The following is a 27,354-nucleotide window of genomic DNA, read 5'->3' as shown; positions in this document are numbered from 1 at the left end:
GCGGCAGCCCTTCCCCCGAGGGCAGCCCGGTACCGCCCTGCCTCCCGCGGGGGGCGGAGCGGCCGCCGGCGGGGCCGGGAGCTGCGGGGCCGGTGCGAGGCTGCGGGGCCGCCGCCGCCGCCCATGGAGCCCAACGGGACGGCGGCGGCGGGGGGCAACGCTTCGGCGGCGGCGGGGGAGGCGGGGGGCGGCGGCGGTCCCCCCGGGGGAGGCCCCCTGCTCATCCCGTCGGCCTTCGGGACGGTGCTGTCGGTGATGTACGTGGCCGGGGTGGTGGGCAACGTGTACACGCTGGTGGTGATGTGCCACTCGGCGCGCTGCGCGGCCCCCATGTACAGCTCCATCGTCAGCCTGGCCCTGGCCGACCTGCTCTACCTCTCCACCATCCCCTTCATCGTCTGCACCTACCTGGCCCAGGACTGGTACTTCGGGGACCTGGGGTGCCGCATCCTGCTCAGCCTGGACCTGCTCACCATGCACGCCAGCATCTTCACCCTCACCCTCATGTGCACCGAGCGCTACCTGGCCGTCACCCGGCCCCTGGACACCCTGAAGCGGTCGCGCGGCTACCGGAAGGTGACGGCGGGGGCCGTCTGGTCGGTCTCGCTGCTCCTTACCCTGCCCATGATGCTGATGGTCACCCTGACCGAGGGGGGCAAGGCGGAGGGCAAGGTGAAGAGGATGTGCGCGCCCACCTGGAGCGTGGATGCCTACCGGACCTACCTGACGGTGCTCTTCAGCACCAGCATCATGGCCCCGGGAATCATCATCGGCTTCCTCTACACGCGCCTGGCCAGGACCTACCTGGAGTCCCAGAGGAACCCCCCCCACAAGGAGAAGAGCAAGAGGTCCCCCCGGCAGAAGGTCCTCATCATGATTTTCAGCATCGTGCTGGTCTTCTGGGCGTGCTTCCTGCCGTTTTGGATCTGGCAGCTGGTGCGACTCTACAGCAGCTCCTTGCAGCTCACCACCCAAACCCAAAAGTGCATTAACTACCTGGTGACCTGCCTGACCTACAGCAACAGCTGCATCAACCCCTTCCTCTACACCCTGCTCACCAAAAACTACCGGGAATACCTGCGCAACAGGCACCGCAACTTCTACAGGTTCACGTCCTCCTTTCGCAAGAGGGGCTCCAACCTGCAGTGCTCCTGGGGACGGTCCACGTCCTCCAGCAACCAGTATGACTACAGCTCGGAGGCCGTGGGCATGGCCACGCTGAAGGACAAGTGAGGAAGAGGAAGCGCTCCGGAGACACCAGGACCAGCAGAGCGTCTGGCCAAGGTAGGCCTTTGGGAGCCCTTAGCCCTGAAGGGTCCTAAAAACTAATTTCTGGCGGTCACTCTAGTTAGGGGCGAGAAGTTGCGTGAACCCAAGCACTAGGAGGTGCGTCTGAATTTCCCTCTGGCTTAGGGCTGTCAGGAGGGTCCTGCCGGGAGCCAGCAGCCATGCGGGACAAATCCTTCAGGGTTTTGGGTGCGGAAGAGGAGGTGGATACTTTGTTCGGTTCAGCCACAAACTCTTTTCACACTTTGCTGAGTTTTGCCCAGCTCCAGCTCTGCACTGTTTCTCCTGTGTGGTTTCTCAGTGCTATCTTCAGGCTGCAGCTGAGTCAGATCTGCAAAAGTCTGAAATTGCCCTGGTATTGCTTAATTCAGCTGCCAGCCTTGGGTTTGCCCTATATGTTACCATTGTCTGTTTCGTTTCTAGAGCGTGTAAGGAGACCTTTAAGCCCCTTTTCCAATTTCCTGTTACATTAGAGTGCACTACGGTTTCATCAAGCTTAAAGTCTCTATTTTAAAATTCATTGCAGCAGCACTTCGAACTCCAAGCATTCAAAAACCACAAGGTAAGCTGTCAGAAACCACAGGATTATCTAAAAAAAGCGTGTAATTTTTTAAGGGTTCTACCTAAGGTGATTCGAGTTTGCCACTATTTTTTTTAAAGCTGGTCCCTTTCTCAACAGTCAACAGGGCTTGAAAAACTGAAAATTTACCTTGGAAAGAAAGAAAAATGCCTTATAATCCTATCACTCAAAGACCAAAGGCTCTAAGAAAAATGACTGAATCCTGTATCATGAGACTCATCATAAAAGGGACAAATTTATTCATGACATGTAATCAAAAGCTTTTTGCCTCAATGTATTCTGCTCATTTTCTCCCCACTTAGCGTCTCATAGTAAACCTTCACCACAGACAGTAGAGATGCCTGTAAGCATCTAAACAACTGTAAAACCCCAGTTTATAAAATGAATGCTGTTAAAAAAAAATGGACCATCATCAGGTTTCCCCTTGCATGGTCTCTTCACCCAGCTCAGGGGGGTGTATTTACCAGGGGTGAGGCTGTCATTCCGAGCTGTTCTCTGAAGAGCTCATGTACGTGGGGATGAAGTTGGGTTCAATATTCCTCTTTCCTGTTCTGGGACAGACTCTGGGGATAAGTAAAGCATGATACAAGTTGTATAAACTATTGTCAGCAGCTATTGATGCCCAGGGACTTCTGAAAGAGCAGGCAGTTGCTTAAGGAACAGTCATTTCCACTTCCTTATGGCATACTCCAACCCCATCTGCTCGAGGGGAGTCCCACTCCAGCCCTGCAGTGTTACTGGGTTCCCGTGTCCTTGGGTGGTCCTCTCATGTCACACACCAAACCTTAGGGTATGTTTGTGCTAAAGCAGAGACACGAAGTGTCGACACCCCAGCCAAGGACTGGGAGCAGAGAACACAGCACAGCAACACGCGGGCTTTTATGCACTCAACTAACAGCGGAAAAATAAACCCTTCAGGGCACATGTTGGATGAAGACCAGGGAAGCACGTTCCTGTGCCGAGAGTCGGGCATTCTTCTTATAGATGCAGTTGTTGGGGTGCTTTTCAGGGAGAGGGAAATAAGAAACTCACCTTAGAATTGCTTGTATTGATTTTAACCGCAGAACTGTCTTTGAAATGCTGATGACCACTTTGTCATGCTCCACTATTGTGAAGGCTACCAAGCTGGGCAGTGTAAATAGACCTAATGGTGCACATTTCCTTGTGAAATAGGGGGACTAACACACAGTTCATGTTGGGAATTGGCAGGGAGAGCGGTCTTCAACAGTTTTTAGGAACAACTTTTCAGGAACTAATTCATTTTTTAATTATTCATTCTGAAGTCATTGTTACTTTTCCTTTGCTTCCCATTTCCGAGGCTGGAAGTCACTCCCATAGAAGAATAACAAAGATAAGACTTAATTCAAAAGGCGGTGTGGGAAGGTTGGAGTATGTGCGTCATCTGCGAGGTGTGCTGTGCCGTCCTGCTCTCAGGAGCATAACGGTATGGCCAGACGGATATCCTGGCAGAGCCAAGCATGGCTGCACCCCTTCCAGGTGTTGAACATGCCATTTGCCCACCTCTGAGAAAAAAAAAAAAAATTCTTACGGCTATAGAAAGAAAAACCCACCCTGATTTGGATCCTGATGCGACACAGTGCTGTTGTGTCTTGATTTCCATTGCTTGGCCTGAGGAGAAGGTCCTTGGAAGGCCACTTACTCACCACAGCTTTACAAGGCTGCTATAGGATGGATGATTACGATGTATGAAATAGTTGCAAGGTACAGTGTATATCTATTAACAGGTATGTAAGGGGAAGCAGATGATGGAAGAGCTGTATAGGTGTCAAAAAGAGTATTAGCGAATACACTTTCTGCTTTAAAAAAACACACATTAAAACATCTAAAGCCAAACAGTCTAAAAACATAATTATTAATGAAGGGGAAGCTGAAAAGGAGTCATGCCTAGGAAAAAAGGGATGAAAATGCAGAGCAGATGAGATCTCCACTTGTAACCTAATATGGGGACAAGCACACAGAAGGGTTGGATTTGGGCTATGCTTCCCGAGATGCCCTGTCAGTCCCCAGAAGGGATTCTGCTATTCTGCTCAGCATCACAAATGGTGCATAGGGGATGTGCTTTCTGTGCCACATCGTTAGAGCATTAAACATCAAAGGGTTGATGGAGGAGCATCCAGATGAAAGGCAAAATATTGGATATTTGTTACTCATCAGGTTTTTCAACCAGTATGTGCTTCAGCTTGGTCCCATCCCAGCGCTACTCCTCTCTCCCATCAGGCTCTGACAAACCTGTACGAGGTTACTCTAGCAAGAGAACCAGTAAATTTGATGATGCCCACAAAGCATGTCATTGGGGCGGAGGAGAGCCTGTTTAACAAGGAAAACTGGCCAGCAATCAGAAGATGCTGCTGTGTGTGATGAATGACAGCTATTCAGCAGCGCAGGAGGCACAACGTGGAGCAGACCTTTGCAAACACAACTCCTTGGGAGCCTCTTGTACTCCCGGGGATCAGAGCTCCATTTAAAAGATGAATTACGTCAACAACATCCCTTTTATTGTCCCATCGGACCAGTTAAACTGCCAAAAGTCAGAAGGTTTGACCCACTTCATAAATACCCGCAAGAGCAGATGTTTTAACGGAGTTCCTTTTGTCTGTGATTGGGCAAGCCTCGACTCTTCTGTGTGTGCTCATGTTTTGGAAATGGGGACGCAGTCTTCATGTATCTTCCTTTAGCAACAAAACCAAATTGGTAGCTAGCTTTGGAAGGTGACTGCTGCTGCCTGTCTATAGCAGAGACTCCTGTCCGGAGTTGACACAACCTTTAAGTTACCCATAAGGGGTACCTTTGCATGCAGCTCACCCAGAGTATTTTGGGGAGGGTGTTGCTTTGGATTTGGTAGGATCTCAGTATTTATAAGCACATCTGCCTATGTGCAGGCCACACAAAACTGCTCTAAAGCAGCTCAGGCTGTTTCCTATGTGAGGGAGAGGTATTACCTGTCCTCAACACTGAAAAGAATGAGTCATGACTCGCAAAATCATGAGATTAAAACCACATCTTGTTTCCACAACCACAGAGGCTACAAAAGCATATGAAAGTTGAGACGCAACACATAAACAGAATCTGGATGATGGGACTTTGCAAACTCTACATATCTTGTCACTTATGGTAAATCTGAACCATCTCAGGCCAGGGCTGAAGTAACAACAGGAAAGTCAGTCGGGCTGTACCTGAGCAAAATGTGGTGATTTCCTTGAAAACAATTTTACTTTGGCTATTCTCCTACATTCCAAGAAGGCAAGCAATGTGTACTCTGGGATCACTTCTCATACCCAAATCATTGTAATCCTGTGGTTCTTAATGTTTTGGGTTTTTTATTATAAATGAAATTTTGCTGCAGGTTTAGTGACACAGCTAGTTCTTCAGCGAAATGGGAATTTTAGGAAAGGCAACAGCATTTTTCTTGCTGAGCCAGAGGTTGTCACTGCAGAACTCCATACATGCTTTATAAGAAAGAATAGTTTAATCACTAGAAAATCTTGTCCAACACCCTTAGAGTTTATGTTTTTATGACCGGGGGAAAAAAAAAAAAAATCAACCCAGACTGTGAAAGATATGCAGTTTCATCCCGAGTCCTCTTTCCTTCCTTTAATCTAAGGTAGTATCTATCTGCTGCAGCAATGGCAATTTTTCCACTTTGACTTGCAAAGAGAAAACACCAGTCCTTTGTGGGACAAGTAAGAATGGTTGTTTTCACCAGACACAGGAGAATCCATTTGAACCTTACTGAATTTTTGCAGACTTTACCTTCGGTCACACATTTTTTTAATCATCTTTCTTTCTACTTTTCTAAATCAAATTTGCAATAAATGATCAAAAGCCCCATGTTACAATTTAATCATGAATGCGAGCAAATCATTAACTTTTTAACCCCTATTTTAGTAGTCATTTTTGGTGCAGAGTGTGTGATTGAATACCAAGGAAGCCAGTGAAATAGAGGTGATTTTATGAGCATTTTCTACCTTGCATGCCACAAAATGCACGGCTTGCTGCCCAGTTGCATTAACCGAGGAGAACAGGCAGGATGGTTAAGTTCATAATCTGTTCCCCCATCAGCACGATGAGAAGAGAAAGTGCACAAACCTCCTGACCAAACCCAGCCCTCAAGCCTTGGGAGCAGAGAACGGAGCACCTGAGAAATCCTGAAGACAGCCCCTGAAAGTCAGACATCCTCACCAGGAAATTTGGCTGGTTTGGGGATGCTCAGCTCCTACCGTCGCATTTGTGAGTCCCTCCGGTGGCAGCAGCAATCTTCCATCCTGAGGTCTTGGGCAAGAAAATTGGCTTTTTATTTTAGGCTTTAAAACGTAGTGGTTGCACAGAATCAGGGCACAACCTGCCTATATAATAGCATTTAATTTCTTTAAAGTATAATGTTACTACACATCTGAAGGGGAAAAGCCTGTTGTGAAGAAAAAGCCTGCTTCCAAGTGCTAACTTTCCCCTCCCACATTTCTTTCTATGCTGAACCCAAACTAACTTTATTCTGTCATTTTGCACAGCATCCTCGCTGCCAGCACCCACAGAAACAGCCAGAGCCAGTGACTAACTACAGTTTAGCCCAACTGGGGTTTTTTTTGCCTTATAATATTGGTTGTTGCTGTTGGTTTGAAGTTCTTCTGGGGAATAGGAGAGACGTGGAGTTAATTACTGTGGCTTCTAAGAAATATATTGCTTTGTCTTCAAAATAGTAGTTGCAGCTTCACAGGATGTAAGTACCCTTTAAAGCTATTGTTATTATCATTATACAAGCTTTTTTGCCCTTGTTTGGGAATGTATCTAAAACACAGCAGAGAGAAAGGATGCGTCAGTTGGTAGCAAAGTATCGGGGGGGGGTTGGATGGCCCTGGCTGAGTTTTGTGAAAGCAGACGGAGGAGTTCACTGCAGGCTCGCTTGGCCAAACCTCTAGGTTGCAACAAGCTTCTGTCAGACACCCAACACTGAAAGAAATTATTGAGGTATATTAAAACCCTAAATGGGATATATATTAAGATTTTTTCAAAATTATCAAGATTTCTGCTCAGGAATCCAGCTTTCTGCCCACACCAAGTTTCTAGTGTGGTGTCTATCACTTTTGGGGGAGACTAACTTCATCTTAGCAGGTTTCGAATGGTCAAAACTGAGCTTTGTGATCTGTGGCCCCAACTAGAGCCATCTTGTCCCCAAAGAAAAAGTTCCCAATGGGATATACCAAAGCAACATTGCTGCAACATCTTCCTTTTCTTCCCCACCCAAGAAAGGGACAATAAGAAGAGGAAAGGGAGAAATGAATCCTGAAGAATTCTTCTGGCCTTTGGGCTCTACTTTTCTGGTTCTTTCCAGTTATAATTTAAATGAAACATTTTTGTAAACACTAGGAATGCTTCTACAGTGAGAAATACGGTGAAGAGGTAAGAGGCATTTGTTGAATTTATTAGAGAAGGCTGAACTTCAACATTGCAGAAGATCCTACCCAAACCCTCCATCAAGATATCTGGAGGGAAAGTAGTAAATAAGCTTGTGCAAAATCAAACCATCCAGCAATATCAGCCGTGCTTGACAGAGGATACAGTTCTAAAACCAAAGCGGTGCTAATGCTGGAGAAGTAAAATCTGCTAAGTTTTTTTCAGCTTGTTTAGGCCAGTGTCTCTCTGAGATATTGTTAGCCTTTCCTTGTGCATTCCCGTTAGGATATTGAATTCAGCTCCTGAATTCTTAACTCAAACCAAACACGATTTCATCCAAACAAAGCAAGGGAGATTCCTGAAGCTAAATGTGGTGGGTCCATAAACATAGCCTTTTGGAGAGAGTTACCACTTTATATATGCACTCCTGGAAACCTCACCAGGGACGTCCATCAAATTCATGACACTTCTGTGCCTTTTTTTTTTTATTTATTTAAATATCAGCTTGACATTTGAGAACCACAAGGCTGGCTCTTCCAAGAAGCCTCCCAGGAAAAGGCACTACATAGCAATTCTCAGGCTGCATTAAACTTGTTCAAAAATCTGGAAGGATGGAGAAGGTAAATTAACTGTAATGTAGCAATGCTAAAAAGGTGAGAGACAGCGGCACTCTTGAAGACACATGTAGAGGAGGACATCTAAACTTTCAGGGACATGCAGGTCCCACCAGACAAGCTGTGCACGGCCGTAGGCAGTACCAGGTTCTGTGCTGAGCTCCTGCAGCATCCTCCCTTTGGGGAGCATGGGCTGAGAGCCAGCTCCCAGCATCACACTACTCAAAAACCCAGTAATCCCACAGGTATAAATTGAGTTTCTGCTTTTTCTTTGTAACATTTGTTTTTTCTTTCATTTAACACTGTAGAAGGGAATATTTTACAGGAATGACTTTATTATAAAATCAGCTGGAGCCCTAGTTACCTCTAGCCACCACATTTTGAAAGCAGCTTTCTGCCCCTGGGCAGTGTTCAGATTAAGGAGCGATAGCAGGACTGACTACACAGGGAGTCTGCAGCACCCGCCTGCATCATGCCTCGTGGCGGCAGCGGTTATCTAATCCCACTCAAGTGTATACATTTATCTTCCTTCACATCATCTGCTGGTGGGGACTCACAGGCCATTCATCCCAAAAGCACTAGTGCTGTTGATAAGTAACCCAGGCAGGCTTAGAGCAAGATAGCTAATAAAATCCAGAAGAGATTTACAAGGGTTTTGATGTCGGAGATGCCTATTGAGGCAGCACTCACCATCAGAGCTGAAGAGAGAGATTAACTTAAATGGGGCGAGGTCACAAGTCCTGGCTTCTCGTAGAAAATCACTACTGACTTGCACTGTGACCTCGGGGAAGTCGCTTATTCTTGTGCCGCTGTTCATTAACTCTCTAGAAAACAGCAATGCTATTTCCATCTTCGGCACAAGTGCTTTAAGACGTCACTGACGTGCGTGAAATGTTTTGAGATCCTTGGTGAGAGGTGCTAGGTACGGAAGTGAAAAGGTCTCCTTGTAGGGATAACTTAGGGTTCAGGTTAGCTATTAATGCTCGAACAGAGGAAGTGTTTGTGTACCAAAGCTCCACCATTTTTGATTAACAGCAGCCAGTCAGTGAAGATGATCATGTAGCCCACAGCAATGGCAGCTGTGCTCGGCTGGCTTCGCTGGGAACACAGCTGAAATGAGTCTTTTGATAAAAGCATCATCATTGCAGTGCATCAATACCCTCTCTAAAGCCCCTCCTTGGGTGAGAAACAATAGCAGGAGACATGGTAGGGAAGCAAAATCTCTTCTTTACCTCCTGGCAGCCGCCTCTTCCCCACGTTATGGGTTGGGAGCACTGGGGTCAGTGAAGGTAAAGGCAGCGCATTGCTCCCGGGCAAAGCCTGTGCCGCAGCCTGCTCCAACGGCAGGATCTGGGTGCAGAGGAGGATGAATAGAAAGAGTTATCCCTAACACTCATCACTGATTGCTAAACACAGCAGAGCTTCCCTGTCATTTTGGTGTTGGCATCTTTTTAGAATGATTAAATCTGTCGAGGAACTTCTGCCTGCCTGAGGCACAGCACAATTAATTCCCAACAACAGAAGCAGAGGAAGTAGCAACTGAGTAACTTTGCTCAGCTGTTTTCATTTGTTTGTTTGTTTGAATACAAAGGCATGTTTATTATGGCAAACACCTCTCAAGCTTCAAAGCACCGCCTCTGTCTTTGCAGCAGGTTCTCTTAGGCAGGATGAGAAAGTGAAGCTCCGCGGCCTACGGTGCCCAGTGTTAGGAGAAAAGCTCCTTGCAGCTCCGGCTTAAAGCGGGGGGTGGGAGTGGAACACAGCAGAGGGATGGGGACAGAGCTGGAGCATCACCTGGTCTTTTACCTCCATCAATCATAAGTTAATATATTCTTCAGCAGGCACTGCATGCCCTTGGTATTCAGTATCTCTCTCTGTGACTGAGAAGAAAAAACTTGTAAGAAGTCTTGGGTTTAGTCCAATAAAAGACAAGAAAAAACTGTAAATCTATAACTTCACAGCCTTGGGAAACTGCTTGTGTGTCCCCCAATTCAAGTCCTCGTGTTCACAGCCCCAGAGGGGCCCCGTGGAAGCAGGACGAGAGGGTCCTTGGGCGTGGGGAGAAGGGCTCCGACAGCTACGCTGCCTCCAGAATGCAAGAGTGAAATCATTAATGTGGCACACCAAATTACTCATTAATCTGAATGAGAGCATAGACAAATTGCTTTAGGCTGAGAGGAGGCTTAGGAAGGCAATACTACATCAGCTTCATGCTACCTCTAATAATAAGACTTTATACCTGGTGTGAAAATAGGACAGGGAAGAGATGGGCACCCCGAGGGGGCTCGAGCACGTGTCCAGGCACTGGCACCTGCCGGAGACTTACGGTTTCTTGAAATCTCACCTCCTGTCAGGATCTCGGTGCAGAACCAGCGCTTGATCTGACAGCCACGTGCCCCCTTCGAGTCGCAGCCAAGACCCAGCTTGACTTCCTTGCAAGTCCTCCTCTCTTCTTGCCCTGTTTACTGTGCTCGCAAGCAAACCCAGTATGGGAGTCTCCGAACTCCGCTACAAGCACTAAGCCCTCGCGGTGCAGGGAAAGAAGTTACAGAGGCAGCCTGGAGCAACGGGAGCGGGATGTCTCTGCCACTCCGATAGCATCAGGGCATAGTAAGAAAGAGAAGCTCGCTGGCACGAGCTCGTTAGCTTAGATCTCAAAAAAAAAAGCATCAAAGCAGCATCTTAATAGGCATTTTTTGTCTTCTGTCACATTCTTCAGTAAATGTTTATCTCCAAGAGCGCCGAGGCATGTGTTTCAGACTCAGTCTGTGGAGGGTCTATGTATAATTATGGGCTTCATCCCAGGACCTGCCTAATGACTGTGCATTCCCATCATTCTCCATAGACGGCATCTCCTGCCCACATTGAAGAGAGCTTTTACGGAAAGATCATGGATCAAACGTGACTGTTTAGCTTATTTGTGCAGTAGAAATGCGCTTGGTTTTAGCATGTTGCTGTCTTTGGTGCTCTTATTTTAATGTTATGCCTTTTTTTTTTTTTTTCTGTCTCTGCATGTTCTGTCCTTTCTTTGTGTTACACTTCCTTCTCGGCAACAAGTTGCACCCTCTCCCAGGGACTCTGCTTCCACCCTCGCTTTGCTCCATAGCTAAAACCACCACTGTCAGATTCTGTAACACCCCAGTGAGAGTTTCAAGGCTTTTGGGGAAATTTCATACCTCTTGAATTTCAAATCTGTTGTTTCAGGTTGCCCGCAGAGAAGGCAGAAGTCTCTGCTGATTTCCACAACCTAATCAGAAAGCAGGCATGTTTCTACCAGTGTGACTGCTATAAGCAAATCCTTCAACTACATTAGAGAAGTTACAGCTGCATAGCTAGGAGCATAATTTGACAAGGGTTTCCTTTACTGTTGCTCCATCCTAAACCTCCTCTGTCCCCTCATTTGGGCTGGTACATCTGTTTTTTGCAGGCTTGTGGTTTTAAAGGATTAAGCTGTTTTAATTTGTAGGGTTGTTTGATTATTTTTTTTTTTCCCAATCAAGCCAAAAATAATTATTCTTGTCCCAAGCAGATTCACCATTCACACCCAGGCAGCTAAACCAATACAACTGATGGGCCGTGAAAAGAAGTGCTCGTGAAATGACATCTTCAAATCGCTTTTAAAAATAATGGGGGAAAAGCTTCAATGCACTTGAGCTTGTTCTTGTTTAAATATCACTCAGACCGGTAAATGGCCAAATTCACCATCCAACTTCTTTTACCCTGCTGCAACTACAAATACCTCTAAGACTTGTGTTCTCGGATGATTTGGGCTTTACCTTCTGTTTTCTTCTTTCTGGTTGGTGAGTAAGGCTGTAGCTTCCCTCTCTAGAGATGCACATTAGCTCCCGGGGAGGCTTTGCAAAGCCTTTCAAGGCAGAATAACCATCAGGAACCTTTGTATCTTTGCCAGAGCACCCATGAAAACATAGTACTGCAGCTTCGATCCACATTAATAATTTTTATGATGGATCTTCAGTCTGGAAGGGACTACACACTTACAGCCTCAGCAGAGGGGAGCAGTTTTCCTTACATTGGCTCTGAACCTGTGGGAGTTTTTTCCTGTTCAGTTTTCATTTGACTCGCACTTCATGGACTTCATTTCCCAGCCAGCACATGAACAGCTGGTGGTTTCGAAGCCTGCCGTTGGCGAGGGCAGTGCCTGGAATGGATAGTAATTACTTGCTGAGCGCATTATAATTGTTTAGTTATTGAATAATTTGGAAAGGCAAGCTCGGGCAATATTTGCTTAATTAAGAGCTCGTTTAATCACTGCTAAATTTAGCCTTCCAAAGCAGCACTCACCTTCCCTGGATTTGAAAACCTTTGCTTACCCACACTACCGGGGGAAAGCAGGAACACTTTCTCTCTAGTCTTTGACTCCAGTCATCAAGATGGCACTTGCTCTTCGCCTTGCAGTGTCACGGGTTTGGTCCTTAGTCCGTACTAGCTCTGACCCTCCCACGTTTGTCATGGGCATTAAGATCTCCCCGAAGCTGTCGTCAGTCTCCAGTGAGGTGTTTAATAAGAAACAACTCACCTGTAAGCACTCAGGCACTTTGGGGATCAAATTCTCATCTGATGAAGAAATGACGTTGCGAAGAGAATGGCTAAGTATGACTGTTTAATAAAGCCCAGTAAGTGCGAGCAGGAGAAAAGCTTAGAGCCTTTGTCATTTTTCTGGTGCTGCTGATCTAATGCAGTTGCTGGGCATGTTTCTTCTGTTTAAGCTTTATGATAATTTAAGGCTTAGGAAGCATGTTTATCACCCAGAGGATGCTTTCTGGAGCCTAGACTAACTTCCAGGGGGTGTGGGGAGTCTGCAAGGCAGTGTTCAAGACAAAAAAGCATTTAAAGCTTATTGTCATCTCCACTGTTGCACCAAGACTGTCAGCTATCTGTATGAGAATTCAGCAGGCTTGTAACTGAAAGGATTTTATTTGAGGACTTTTTGGGAGAGTTTTGAGGGTAGGACTTAAATGGGAGATAGCATTTGACTCAAGATGAGTACAACTTAATTTTAAACAATTAGTAAACAGATTTAAAACAATTATTTCACTTTGGGCTTTTATCCTTTGTCTTGGATTAATTTAACACGATATTCTTCATGCACAGTATTGGTCAGCTATAACTACCACTGTAGATATGCCTGTGGGATTTAGCTGTCAGCTGGCACATGCTAGTGAAAAACGTACCCTCCTCCCAGCATGGAAGTCAACTGCAGATGTTCGGAAAGGAGAAAAAAGAAAAAACAAAGCCTTGAAACCCTTGCTGACCACAGGCAGATTTACCCCCTTTGCACTTCCAAAGTGAAAAATGTTTTGAGCCTCCAAGAGCTAGCAACTCCTCTGATCCTGTCTGTAGTACACACAAAGAAGAGGAAGAGTCCGTACTGAACCTCATCCTTCACAGTACGCTTCAGAACGAAGTGAACTTTTTTTTTTCTGTTAGGGAAAAGAGATTAGAATATGCCAGATCTTGTACATCTGGAGACATACCAGTCTTTTACAAAGGCATCCATGAACTTAATGTATTTTGCTTTTAGTTTAAATGCTGCAAAAAAGGAAAACAATTTTTAAATGGGTTTTTCAGAGCAAACTCTGCAAAGTAAATTCTGCAAAACAGAAAAGCCATCAAAGCAAGTTTATTTTAAAATCTGACAACCTTGACAGCCTCCCTGCAGCACCATGGAGCCACGTCATTTCTGCAGTTACCCGTGGTTACAAAATTGTTGAATGAAATGGAATCCAAACCTGTCGAGGGTTGTAACTCTCAAACAGGCAGAACAAATGATCTGGAATGATAACTAGTCAAGTACTCCACTAGGTCCTTAATTGAATATTGTGCCAAACTGCTCCAAATTAATGAAGCTCATCCTTTCTGAGTCTGGGCTGCTGAGATGAGGAAGTGCCCGGTGGGATCTGATTGATTTTAAACATTCCTTTTTCTCCCCCCCCCCCCCCCCCCCCAAGAGGGCAAGGCATAAGGCAGCTCTTCAAGAGATCCTGTGACTTCAAGTAGAGAAGCGTTACAGGATATTCTCTCCCTGCCCCCAAGGAAAAAGAATGAAGTTAACATATGGGCTAGAATTAGTGTTTTCTCTTCAGTTAGTAATTTCTTCTAAATTAATAAGGCCGAGACATCTACTTTAGCAAAACAGTTAAACAGTACATCAATAAAGTAGCTGCCTTAAATCAGACAAGTGACTTTGCTTCATTCCCCACCTTAGTTTCATCAGCACTACATATATTATGCCCTGGAGGGTTAATGTTTGTGTATTTGGGGCCACTTCCACTCCCAGGCAGTGATTTCTAGGAAGACCACGGCACGGCTGAGCTAAATACCAAGGAAGTGGTATTTAATCAAAGTGGTTCCTTAACTAAAGTTTTTCTAACTATTCTTCCTGAGACATCCTACTTTAAAGTAAGGCTTTATGCAAAACATTTCCGCAAATTAGCTTATCAAGCTCCAGAGGAGCTTTAAATTAAGAAGACAAAAAAAAAAGAACTGTTTTAATCATTCAGTCTTGCCTTTGTGCTTTCTGGCACTTCCTGCTAAGCATCTCTCGGGTTTCTGTGGATGTATGCCACTGAGGCAGCCACACATTGATTCCATTCCCCTAAGTTTTCTGCTGGATTTTAAAGGTACTGTGCTGGGAAAAGCATGACAGCAATGCTGTCAGGATCTTTTCTTCCTGCTAAGTGTCCCTGTCATAGCATCATTCTGTAGCACACCAGGGCAGCATGAATTTTCTGCCCCTCCTGTCAGCCTCCTTTCCTTAGTGGTACCCAAGAAACTACAAAAAGTCAACAGCTATAGAGTCCTGCCAACAAAGGATGGCTGGAGAAGTGCTGCTGCAAACGGATCTCAACTCTCAATACTGAGATGTCTGTCAAAAACTATTTGTCTCTTCTTGTGAAGGGGTCCCACACTCTGCTGAAGTCCCTGGGCCATCAGTTAGTCTTACCTTTCCCCATCACGTGTACCCGCGTGGTATCAATCCCCATCAAGTGTCATTTGGGATGTTAGACTTTGCCGTTCAGCACTCGCCATTACCCGGATTTAGCGTTTGCTCCTTCTCAGCACCTCTTCAGCAGCAGCAGGTCTCACCCTTCCCATCACCTGTAACATCTTGCTGAGTCCCACAAAAGAGCCCAAATATTATCTCCCATTTCCCCCACAGAGTCTTTTCTGCTGCCACCACCTCCTTAGAGTCTCCAGATCTGGCAGATGTGTCCTCCCCATCCCAGCTGCTGACTGCATTTTGGATTTGACAGCCAGAGCCAACCATCCAGCCCCCACCATACCCTGAACCTCCTCCTGGGGTGGTCTCTACCACCTACCTTGTGAGGGGCCAAGGGACACAAGGGTTTTCTTGGCTTCCTACGTGGGAGCATGTGCAGTCAGAATTCTTGTAAGCATTGGTTTTACTGCCTCTTCCCAACATAAACTGGACGAATTGATGGAGTCCTGGCCCTGAGGATAAACACCATCTCTGCTGTTTAGAGTAACTGTCTCCCGAATGGAGAAGCGTGCAGCTGAGCTGACACCCTTGCTGCTGGGGAGCTACATTGGGGTATGGGAGATGCCTGCAGGCTGGTGGCACCACCCCAGCAGAAACCTTCCCCTGCGATCCAACATGAACAGGAGCAGTCTGTAAGGAAGATTAAGGCTAGAAAAAGCCTGTGCAATTAACTCGGGTACCATAACAACAGTCTTAAACTTATTTTGCAGAAATACAGAGGACTAGCAATCTTCACCTGAATCACTTGTAAAAAATTCCTGCTGAGGGCTGGTTTAAGCCTGTGCCCAAATACAGAGGTTGGCTTTTAGTTGCAACACACTACTGTTGCAAAATCCTCAGTTTTGTGGAGTTTTCATATTTAAGATTAGTTTCAGCTTTTTAGCTGTTTAGGAATGGTAAATCCCCATGTGGTTAGGAAGCATACTTGGCTATTATCTCTAAGAACTTACTTTAGTATCCTTTTGAAGGAGACTGAGATTACATAAGCTCATGAAGTCAAGCATTCTTTCCACACCTGCATTCATCCCAACAAAATAATATTTCTCAATTTCAAGGCAGCTAATTTGGAAACAGATTTTACTTGTCGCACTGATACAAACCTGAACTACTGGCATACTACGTGAATAAAGCTGGCTCAGATGTATACATGCTGTCCTGACCTTTCAGGGCCTTGAACACAACTGGAAAATACTTGTCACCTAAGTGATACAGTCTAGTGTAGCGGACTACTCAGAATGCATTCAGCAAACATGCCATCACTATTAGAGAACTAAAATCTTTTTAATTTAAAAGATTTTGCAATATCCTGTGTCTTTTCCATACCACAAACAAGCCCCTCGCTAGTGCTTAGGAAGTAGCTATGGGTGCCTAGAGCAAGTAGTGACTGCAGCCTCAGGAGGCAGGTTAATAACCAAGCTGAGTCTTCTCCCCTGCTGCACGTCCATCCCCTGTATGTTTGTCCACAGCTAGAAGGAAATATAACTAAGGTTCAATAACCCTGTTCAGCTGATGGGCAGGGGAGAGGCAGACAATGACATTTACTTTTTAAGTTAATTGATCCACTTAGTCACTCCATTTGTTAAAAACAAGGCTTTAAGGCTCAAAGCTTTCTGTTTTTTTTTTCAGTTCTGTCAAATGATCTAGTTAGAGGATACTACCGTTCCTTACGACACGACATGTTTGTAACTTTAACACCTAAGCCCTTTTAAGTGTACACACAATTACAGTCCTATTACACCTCCCACTCCAGGGGAGTCAGGTGAACAGCACAGCTACTGTCAAACACCTTCACTTCGGCCTCGCTCGGGATCCTGGAAATCACAAGCTGGCCTGACCAGAGAACAGAATAATTAATTTAGACCTGAACATCTCAAAAGTATCTCCCTGTAGAATTCAGCTATGGAAAGGCTTTTGATTACTGCTCTTCCGTGCATGCTTTATGGCTGAAGTATTTAATTTAAGGAGAAGGATTAGGTAGAGGACAAGTTTTAATGGCCTGCTGCAAAGCCTAGATAAAAATCTTAGCTACCGAGTCGAAACGTGTTTACCTTCTATTGAAAGTGATAATTTTTGCAGCATGCTGGAATTCACTGACTCACAAGCCATCTGGAGGTGCTAAAAGCATTTAGAAAACAAAGTCAAGAGGTCTTAAGTTCCAGTTGTTGAGATGAAAATGCCAAGGCTCAAAGGTAGCAGGCAGTCAGCTGTGAAGATGGAAGACTTCAAGGCTCTTTGCACCAAGAAATGTTACATGAGTGAGTGCCTTCACCACCTCCTGAGCTGTGTGCTTTCAGCTGGGCACTCTTCAAGATGAGAACAGCCTTCCTGAGAAATCCACGTGCATTCATTTGTGCCTGTGCTGAGGCAGAGAAGTGAGATTCTTCCTGCCTGCATGTGGTCTGAAGGGATGGAGATCTCCAACACAATGTGTGTGTAACTAGAGAGGGAAAATGAGACGGGAGAGGACTAGATTTCCAGATACTGTGCAAGCATGAAGAAGCAGAGTAGAAGCTCAATGGAGAGTACCAAGGAGCAGGTGCATATTCCCTATACCTCAAGTAATGGGTTACGAAATTAGTAAAACTTTGTCCTTTCTTATGGTTCCAAAACCCCCACATTTTTCAAACCTTTTTTTTTTTTTTTTCAAGGGAAAAATTTCTGTATACTTTTGTATATTTATGAATTTGGTCTTTATTTCTTCTGGGATTATTTCTTATTTAGAAGTCTAAATTCTGCCTAGTACCAGAAAAGGTACAATAAACAGATGCTATACACGGTGGACACCATAACCTAAAAAAGTTCCAGTTGATAAACAAGATAAGTGCAGAAGAAAGGCTAATTTAATCATTTTTTAAATAGATGGATGCAGCATGACTTAACTTATTTTTGGCATACTCAACATACACTATTAATTCAAACAATACGGACAGGAGAAACAGCTTAAGTAAATGGTATTGTGGAAGAGATCCCATTGAAAGTTTTATGAAGGGTTTTAACGCCAAGAGCTTTTCTGGCTGAAAGCTGGCAGTTTCCAGTTGTTTGTCTGATCTTCTAATGAAACAATAAAAAGGGGTGTGAAACATCAGTTCAACATTGATACGGACATTTCAGTGTGGGAAAATCTCCCATAGCTGCTCTCTGCCTAACACCATCTTAAATTTAACTTACCCCTCTGCTTGACTTACTTCTGTTGTATCTCTTCTTTCATACTAGTAAACAACAATGTATTTTGATCATATTCCTCCCTGTGGAAAGAAATGCCTTCCCAATGAATTTCTGGCTCCCATTAAAATAAAGAAACAAATGAGAAGAAACACATTTATGTTATAATGAAGTAGAAATAATCCAAGTGCAAGATCACTTTTCTCACTACTTTCGTCTTGAGAAGTGCAAGGACTAAATGGGCTTAGTGTTTGTCTGGTTTCATGGCAGCCTTTAAGTTTTGAATCACCTGGTAAAACATGGCCTCCTTTTTATGGGGTTATTCAATGAATCACACTTAAAGCCCTAATATGCAGAGAGAACTCCCAGAACATGTTTCCTATTCAGTAACAGAAATCAAATAAAAACATTTGCCTGCTAGAGGGAATGGAAGAAACTACCATCCTGAGCCAATGTGTGCAAAATGACTCCATTAGGATCTGCCATTGTTTATTCCCCCCCCCGATTTAATGGTCTGCCTGGCAAGTTAATACGATGAGGGCGTCACCTCCAAGGCATGAATCCACCCAGAGACCTTACCTACGCAGCAAAAAGCAGTCTTAAAAGAAAATATCAAGATTTTTTTCCTGCAGAGTCAGGAGCAAGGTGTCCAGGCATCTATATAAATGGCTTAATATAATTATATAAACTGAGGAATGAGAAAGAAAAATTCTCAAGGTGTCTGTCTAGAAGAACCATACCTCAGTAACCTAGTTGGCTGCTTGTTGTTGTTGTTAACAAAAAAACAGGAAGGAAATCCATTTCTAAAATGAGCTTTCTGAGCACTGGATGCCTCTAAAAAGGTATTTCCAGAAACAAGTAACATGAATGCTCCATAAATCTCAGCTTCTCTCTACAAATAAAATATTTCCTTCAAAAAGAGGCACTATGGTTTCAGGCATATGCTCCTTCTGTACTTCCATACCACTGAGCCTTCAGCTTGAAGTCTCAGGTGAGGAACTCAGTGAAGCTCGTTATTAACCATGTATCTGACCTGGCAGCTCACAGATTCAACCAGTCCAGACTCTGTGGACAGCCTCAGGATTATCCAGCAGTAAACCTAAATATTTTGAGGTTTTTTGCTTTGTTTGGATGCATCTAAAGGTTACAAAGATAAAGGAGATGGTACCTCTAGGCTCCTTCATTGATTTCACAATAAGAACTATCCAAGCAAGGCATTTCTTCTTGTGATCCTGCAGTCTGATCTGCATGCATAGCATCCCGTTAGAGTCAATGAGAGTTCACAAAGGAGCAGCTCTACCAGCAGTTCCTTAATGCAAAACAGTCACTGACAAAGAACAGCAAAAAACAAACAAAAATTTCTCTAGTATTTGTTTCAAAATTCAGTACTCACTGTCCACAAGTTACCATGAAAGACAAGAATGCTCAACAAGCAGGCAACATTGATCCCTACCTTGTCATTATTTCAGTTATATAGGAAAACAGGCAAGATAGAAATAAGTATCTCTGAAATAAAGCGTGTTGTTTCAAGTATGGACAATGCCTGTAATGGAAGACAAATAAGAGAGTATTTGAAAAAATGAATGCTGAAGAATGAAAAAAATCTCAAAAATTGAGCAACACTTGACAGTTCCAGTACCTTTAGAAATTCTTCTTAAGGATTAATGCACTGCATGGACTAAAAAGGTTATAGGGAAAAAGCTAGTTCCTTTTCAGTTCTAGCAAGCCAGTCTATGAATAAATAACGGACTGAGCTTATATACCCTCTTCCATATATGCTACAGGTAAAAGCTTAAGTATGCTGGGACAGAATTGAGAGATTAAATAAGTGATTTGAGGGGAAGTGATGGACAGCAAAGAAAGATGTGCAGTTTGGAAATAGGACAGAGTTATTTTCCTTGGACAGTCCATCCTGAAAAGCTTTAGTAAAAGCCACCAACACTCATATGGAAGATAAAGAGTGCCTACACAGATACTTCAGGGATAAACTGATGATCATTAAGAAAGAATTGACTGGCAGGTTTCAGTAAACATGAAAATTCGCTTTCAGCTTCCTAAGAAGGTTTACAAAAACAGAGACAAGGCAAAAGTATGCTATAGTTCTTCACAGTATTTTACAAGGAGCAATAGACACCACTTTACAATGGCTCTCTTAGCCAGATTTCCTGAGAAGCCTGCCTTTCTGAACAAGGGCAAGATGATCGATGCATGCCAGAACCATCTGTGGTTCAGAAAGGAAATAACTCTTCTGCTGCTCTTGGAATGTTTGGTTGGATTTCCGCACAAGAGACTCCAGAGACAGGAGTTGGGATTTTTTTTCTTCTTTTTTTTTTTTTTTCTTGGGGGAGGGAAGAGGAGGAGGGTGGTTGCTTGTATGTGTTTTTTCCTCAAAGAGCCCTGACCTCCAGCAACATTTCCTGGTTTTATTCCTAGAATTTAGACAAGACGGAAATACTGCATAAAGCTACACATCAGTATGTTAGAGAGATCTAATTCACATGTAAACACTGTGTAAGGGTATCTGGATGTGGAAGGAATGTGAGGAACTCTATATTAAAAATAAAGCCATCTTTATTCACTGGGGAAAGGAAAGCTATAAAGGAGAAATTCAAATGTACTAAGAACTGCAATTGAAGAAACAACAAAACCAGATTTTCTTGACAATATAGTCATTATCAATGCCATTTCAGCTACACTTTTATTTTAATGTGCACATCGTTATGTGCTACAGCCTCAGAAAGTACCCTGTTGACCTTATAAATAAAAATAAGACATGAAGCGAAATTTCTGCTATAAATCCAAACTGAAGTAAATAGAGTATCCTGGTACACATTTCTGGACTTGAAGTTCATTAAGATGGAGCTTAGAATATTTCAGTTGGACAATACATATTCAGGAAAATCTCAACATAAATGTACCTTTTCCAAACCTTCAGTTGGATTTCTGGGGAATTAAAAACCACAATGATTCCACAACTGCTTAGACAATGAAAATTTTATATATGAGAAAGGCCAAAAAGTCCACCCAGAGTTCCTAGAACCATGTGATAGGAGATAAAAAAATCATAATAAAATGCATGCTAAATGATTGAAAGCTAGGTTTACACTGAAAACCTAATCTGATCACATACCTGTTAATTTTACAAAATTTCCTGATATTCCCCAAAACCTCTGAATGGAAAGATAGTTTTAAAAGTAGTACAATTTCACAGAAGTCCTCAGGAAGCTTCACTCAGTCTCTCCGTAGGGATTCAAACTCTGGCTTGCTCTCCTGATGTATTTTCTGTTTCACCCTGGGACTTTTCACACAGGCAGGCTTTACCTTTCCTTACAAATATTTTTCTTTCAAAATACAAATCAACATTCCCAAATACTTGTAACAAGTATGCTTTCAGGTACAAGGCTGTAAATTTAATGTCAGGACTTAGCCCCAGTTCACACTGAACACGTACCGACCTTTCTTTACACCATGAGGGCTCTTTACAAAGGTTCTCACACAACTGGGAAACATCAAGCCAAATTCTGCCATCACCATGTGTTCAATTAAGAGCACTTGTCTGCAGCAGTTTGGCATCAGATTTATGCTAGTTTAACAGAGCAAATCCTGTCCTTGGCATAATCAGAGTTCTAAGAAAGAGAACTGCATTTCCCAGTAGCAACAGGCAGGCTGAACCTGAAAGAGAACAGACAGTAATTAAAGTATTTCAAATTCAGAATTATCTGTCAAGAACTGGGAAGAGATACCCTTAATAAAAAGTTATTCAGGGTATTTAAGTGGACTAAAATAAATTAAGCCAAGTTTATTTCTAATGATCACTGAATTCTGCAGATTGCCCTCTGCCCCAGGAACATCAGCCTTTCTGCAATTACTGTTTTCCTGCTGGAGGCTATGTTCAGAATCTTTTAGATTGCACTGTACTTCCTCATTTGCTATTTAATTTCTTCGTAGATCTAGATACTGCTTTTAGTAGTCTGGATATTGAAGCTTGGTCAGTACTGAAACATACAGCATACTGAATTATTATACTTCTTTCAAAAGAAGAATTCTCTTACTAGGTACCGTGCACAAGTTTTTCCACAAATTATATTTGACAGGTTCGGTCATCATATTGAACACATTACTGAAGCTTAAAAACTCCAAAAGACAAATACCAACTTGATTTTATTTCTGAATGACAGTCAATTCATAGCATGAGATATGCACTGTGTTCAGGAGATACTACTACAATACACAGGATCTTCAAAAGATGAAAATCCAAAAGGAGATTAGCTGAGCTTTCCCCCATGGTCCAATATGACCTTGTTGAGCGGTATTTTACAGAGGGCAGCTCTGAAAGTGGCATTTTCATTTACTGCAACTCAAAGCCTGCATGACAGATGCAAGTAACTAACGCTTTTTAAAAAGTAGCAAAGCAATTTATATGACAGTGTTGCAGAGCAGTGATGGGACTTAGAGTGAAGTAGGAATTTTGGAACATAGGACCTCAACCTGGAGAATCCCAACCTAAATCTACACAGGTCCATTCATATTTAGATTCCACTGCTATCAGGTGTCTTTGTGGAAAAGTCCATACATTTAAATCTCAAGGTAATGTTAGGAATCAAGTTTTAAGCCAGTAAAGCAGTTGCTGGTGATCTTGGTCTGCCTTCACATAGACTTACAACTTGGGTGTAATGCAAATGTCTTGGAATTAACAGGCTTTGAGACAAGTATTTAGATATGGAACCCAACTAACTTTATTATTCCTAGCATCCAGCCATTTTAACAATTCTTCCTTGTTAGCATGGACAAGGAAGCCCTTTTCAAGTTTAAGAACAAAGAAATGAAATTACAAAAGACTAATCTTGCTGGTGTGCCAAATGAGAACAATCACAATAGAACAAGTCCAAGTGTCCTGTCATCATTCCTGTTTATATGGATTTTCAGTGTAATCCTCCCCAATACTTATTATTTCCATAAAAGGGTAGACTAAAAAGTAAAAACTGTATACATAATAAAAAAATTAACAAAAAAAAATCAAAGCACATTCCCAGATTTTCAAAGTGTTTCACACAAATTATATAGACTACTATTAAAATAAATCAACGTTTGCTTCCTAATTTTTTTTCCCCTCAATCAAATTCTGTTTTCCTACCGTTCACTTACTGATGCGCCAACCTATAAAAATCTTTGATTGTAATAAGAAAGTAAGGTAATTGGCAAGACTATGCATTTAGATGTTATTTTATCTGTACTGCAATGCAATCGTCCCCTCTTCTCTTAAGTCCTTGCAATTTATTATTCAAGGACACCACAGACTAATGGTCCTAGTTAACAGAAAGAAGTCTTCATACTAAGCTGAGAAAGAGAAGTCCAATAAGAGCTATTGAGACTTTCTGAAGCAGATAAAACATTGTTTTGGACAAGATAAAACACAATATTTCACAACATAAGATTTGCAGTTGTGTCAACAATAACAAAAAAACCCAAGCTTACTCCAACTTGGTCTTAAGATTACATGTAGGCCCAATAAACAGATATTTTCAAAGTGTTTTACAACAAAGCCCTAGCTTCAGACCATATCAATATAAGTACAGGTGGACACCAGTTTCCCTCATCAGACCCCACATGCCACAGTCCAGTGGTCCATGGAGTTTCATTACCCAGCCTTCCAAGCAGCAAACCAGGGCACGATTGAGTTGGAGGCGGCCAGAACTGGCATATGGAAAACCACAATAAAACTAGTTTTTTTTCTCAGCTGTGCCCCTCCCAAACCACACTGCCCTACCTGGGAATTAGGTAATGATGAATGCTCAGATGAATCCAGAGGACTGTCTGATTACCTCTGCCCAGCTCTCCTTTTTAATATTTACTTAATGTACAGGGTTACATGGTCAAGCCATCTCCATAAAGAGCTCTTAATAACCCTAACACCAGGCTTCCAGCCAGGAGACTGATCATTTTCATTAAGACCCAAAGAAAACAAGGTGAGTTGGGAATGCTGCATTCTGATCAAAGGTATCTAATGCAGTGCCATTGCCTAGCACAAAGCATTTGCAATCCAAAAGCAATAGGCTTTCTAGCCAACCAGAGAATTGTATTTCTGATTTTGTATTAACTAGTCCCTGTTTGTAGCAGAAAATATCTCTGTAGTAATTCAATAAAAAAAAGTTCAAGTAAGTCCCAGTAGTCAAACCACATGTGTATTGCCCACTAATGCCCATGCTAAGGAGAATACATTTGTCTCAACAGAAGGTATGTTCAGAAGAATAACACTCATCTTGCTCTATTAACTTAAGTCAAACTTTCTACATTGCATTAGTAACTGAAGAGACTAAATAAAGAGGTAACAGCAGCATGGGGAGTCATATCAAGACATGGTCCAAAAGATTGTTTCTTTAAAACTGAAGAATTAAAAAAAAAAAGAGCCCACTCTGGAACTCTTCTTTGTAGCCTATTCCTTTAGGACATGAAGACAAACCATTTTCAGAATACACCAAATTTTAGATGGTCTTTAAGGCACCGTTTGCAACATTTATGGAAAAGGACGTGAAAACAAAGTGTATTGCAATATATTAATACAGCTGGGAAAGTCTAATTGAATGTGAGGTTGTAAGAGTTATCTCCCTTTTTCTTCTCCTTTTGCAGGGCTTCTCTCATTCCATTTGACCTCATGTTCCATCCCCAGAGGAATTATATCAAGACTGGATCCCCAATGCCATGGTCTGGGTTGCACGTAAAGGAGATGGTGATGGCATAGCGAGTGCCCCAGTGAACCTTTTCTACCCGATGAAGGTTCTCTGATCCAGAGGTGAAAAAGGAAACCCGGCCTGTAAACACAAAATATATTTAATCAGTGACATGGAGATTGCCACTTGGCTATCAGCTCCCTGCACAGTTTTGCTGTTGTCTCAGTCCAGCTGTTCCCTAGCTACCTGAGAGCCCATAGGTCAAAGACAAACTGTTACGAGCTTATGCTGCACTCTGACAGCTTTATGTACTGTTTAAAACGTACGTTAATCCTTTGTGCTACAAAGCTGGAGACATAATTCCACCGTAACTCATAGTTTATAAAAGGCAGGAGGAAGCCAAGAACATCTGAAGCCAGTTCTTAGTTGCCTCAATTAAAAAAAAAAAACCAAGGAAAAAGCAACTTTAGTGACTGTCGGCAAAGTGTATTGATTTCCTCCCTGCTCCCCTTCTAGTCTGGGCTCTAATTTTAGACCAAAGAAGGAGGAAGTACTACAAAGGTGGCCAAAAGTCTTCAGTGAAAAAATGCTCAGCAGGTTTACAAACAGCTGTGGCAGCTTATCAGCATTATACCCAGTATTTGCTATAGCTTTTTGTGCGCAGTCTGATCACTCACTGTTGAGCCAGGTTAGAAAGTTAGGTATCAGTCATATACAAATTAATTTTCCTTATAAGGAATGACTGCATCAATGCATTGGCTTGGAAATTGTTGCAAGTGCTTACTCCTGTGCTTCATCCTGTCCAAGCTTTGACCACCACCTTGCCTTAGGGTTCTCCAAGCTTTAAGTGGCATCAAGGTGAAATGCAGTTACTTTGATAATGACAGTGGAGATATATTAGCATCCCACTTGATGAAACAGCAGAATGGAGCTCTCTGCACTTTCACATTATTAAACTGTTCTGAGAATGTAAAAGTTTGATGTTGTCATGTAACTCAGAACTGACGCAACTCTGAAGGACTGCTGAAGTTCTCCTGAGAAAGCTAGTAATACTCATGCACAACTGTTTTATCCCAATGGCATGTGGTTTTCCTACTCAGGCTTTTTTTCCATTGTTCAAGTTAGATTAAAGTTTTTAAAGAGCTTATCATAGGGAACTCGTATTGACAATCTAACTCTGCCTGGGACTCATTCACAGTCAGGCAAAATGAAACACTTGGATGCCTACTTAAAATTTGAACAACAAGATAAACTATTCCAACCATTACACAATCTCCACCACAGAACTGGGAACCAGACACATAGCTGGTTTTCTCTTCTAAAAGTGATCCAAAAGATCCAAAAGCTACTTTGCTTACATACTCCTAAGCAGCACACATGGGAGATTTGAACAAAACTAGACTGGCCTTATAGAGCTTGGTTTACTCACTAATCTCTGAAGTCTTTTTAAGTAGCCTCTGTGTCCCTTGCATGTTCAGTTGCAGTTCACATTTAATCTTTCATGGTTCACATAGTCTTTCATAACTGCCAAGCAGAAGTCATATCATACTCTTCTCTGCCTGTGGCTGCACATTAATAATTGGTAAAGCTATATATAAAGAATAGATTTGTACATATGCACAGCTCATTTACACCTTGGTGTCCTGCTTTTCTGGATGAAAGACTAAATGAAGGCAATGCACTCCTATCCTACAAGTGTTGCAATTAACAGCGCTACCCTCAAGAATTTCATACAAAGTCCCTGTGCCATGAATTTTTTTTTTCTTTTAAATCTTATTTCAACATCATTCACATACTTTATTATCAATCCCTCACCTACTCGCCCAAAGCTTTGCCTTAAACTGATTTTCAAGCTTTTTTGTTTGATCTCTTATTAGAAGTAGTAGTAAATAGAGTTAGATACGTTTCAGTGTATTGTTTAAGGCAGTTAAACTGGTTTTTGGCTATACAGAATGTCTTTTAATTTCTTTCTTTAATAAATATGTCTTCATATATATGGTATCTTATAGTTCCTTGTGCATCTGGTCCCATATCTGTCAACTGGGGTCTCCAAGTCACTGAACAAGCCTACAGTCAGTTTGCAAAGATACTTCTTCCTCACTTGCGAAGAATTGCTTTTCAACTTTGCAAAATTTTGAAGCAAAAGCACATTCTCTCCATGGTACACTATTTTTAATAGTATAAATGTTCAAAAAGAGAGTAAAAAAATGTTACTTCCCATCCCATCTGACAAAACCTTCAAGGGATATATGGCAATATCATTATCCAGAGACTTCTGGGGAAAGACACGAGATAAAATAAAGCTGTACCATTACTGGATAGGATGACTTCTAGGACTTTCAAGCACACCAAGACTGGACTCTTCATAATCTTGCTTCAATACACAGTATATGGAAACCACTTCAAAAATTAAATCACTACAAGAAAGCAAGCAGGTCAGGACTACAAAAATTCCTTAAGGAAGCGTGGACCTAATCCTAGGTTATAACCTGTCCTTGTTCTAGCTATTTTTTTGATCAGTTTTGAGTTAAGATTTTAAACCCCAAAGTTTCAAACTATGAATCATATTAGCAAATTAGTAGGATCATTTGCAATATGGGTCTGGTTTTAGCT

General features: G+C 42.8%; 2 protein-coding genes across 9 annotated transcripts in view; one reads left to right on the top strand and one right to left on the bottom strand.

Moving 5' to 3' along the window:
• Positions 1-123: 123 nt before the first annotated feature.
• On the top strand, positions 124-24,839 carry LOC142038933 (urotensin-2 receptor-like). Of its 3 annotated transcripts, XM_075044898.1 has the most exons (3): positions 124-1,284; positions 1,814-1,849; positions 24,701-24,742. In XM_075044898.1, the coding sequence occupies exon 1, from the start codon at positions 124-126 to the stop codon at positions 1,231-1,233; it is 1,110 nt and encodes a 369-aa protein (XP_074900999.1). In that variant the 3' UTR covers positions 1,234-1,284; positions 1,814-1,849; positions 24,701-24,742. The 3 variants fall into 3 exon arrangements, with proteins under 3 accessions (XP_074900999.1, XP_074900998.1, XP_074901000.1); XM_075044897.1 differs by lacking the exon at positions 1,814-1,849 and having other exon boundaries at positions 24,701-24,839; XM_075044899.1 differs by lacking the exons at positions 1,814-1,849; positions 24,701-24,742 and adding an exon at positions 10,245-10,725.
• The window catches only part of OGFOD3 (2-oxoglutarate and iron dependent oxygenase domain containing 3), a 51,371-nt gene continuing 44,437 nt past the window's right edge, over positions 20,421-27,354 (bottom strand). For 3 of the 6 annotated variants that reach the window (XR_012652740.1, XM_075044894.1, XM_075044896.1), the window contains one exon: positions 22,786-24,882. Coding sequence is in view for 3 of the 6 variants with exons in the window: in XM_075044894.1 (XP_074900995.1) it covers positions 24,746-24,882 (137 nt within the window). In the remaining 3 variants the exon portion in view is untranslated. Of the gene's footprint in view, positions 21,746-22,785; positions 24,883-27,354 lie in introns of those variants that run through there. The other 3 variants (XR_012652742.1, XM_075044895.1, XR_012652741.1) reach the window with 3 other exon arrangements.

Source organism: Buteo buteo, chromosome 13 (assembly GCF_964188355.1).
Source record: "Buteo buteo chromosome 13, bButBut1.hap1.1, whole genome shotgun sequence".
NCBI classification, from domain to species: Eukaryota; Metazoa; Chordata; class Aves; order Accipitriformes; family Accipitridae; genus Buteo; species Buteo buteo.
Note: the sequence above shows the minus strand (reverse complement) of the source record. Positions and strands in the feature narration are given on the sequence as shown.

Excerpts from the sequence above, each read along its gene's own strand:
- LOC142038933 (XM_075044897.1), top strand. The coding sequence starts at position 124 with ATGGAGCCCAACGGGACGGCGGCGGCGGGGGGCAACGCTTCGGCGGCG.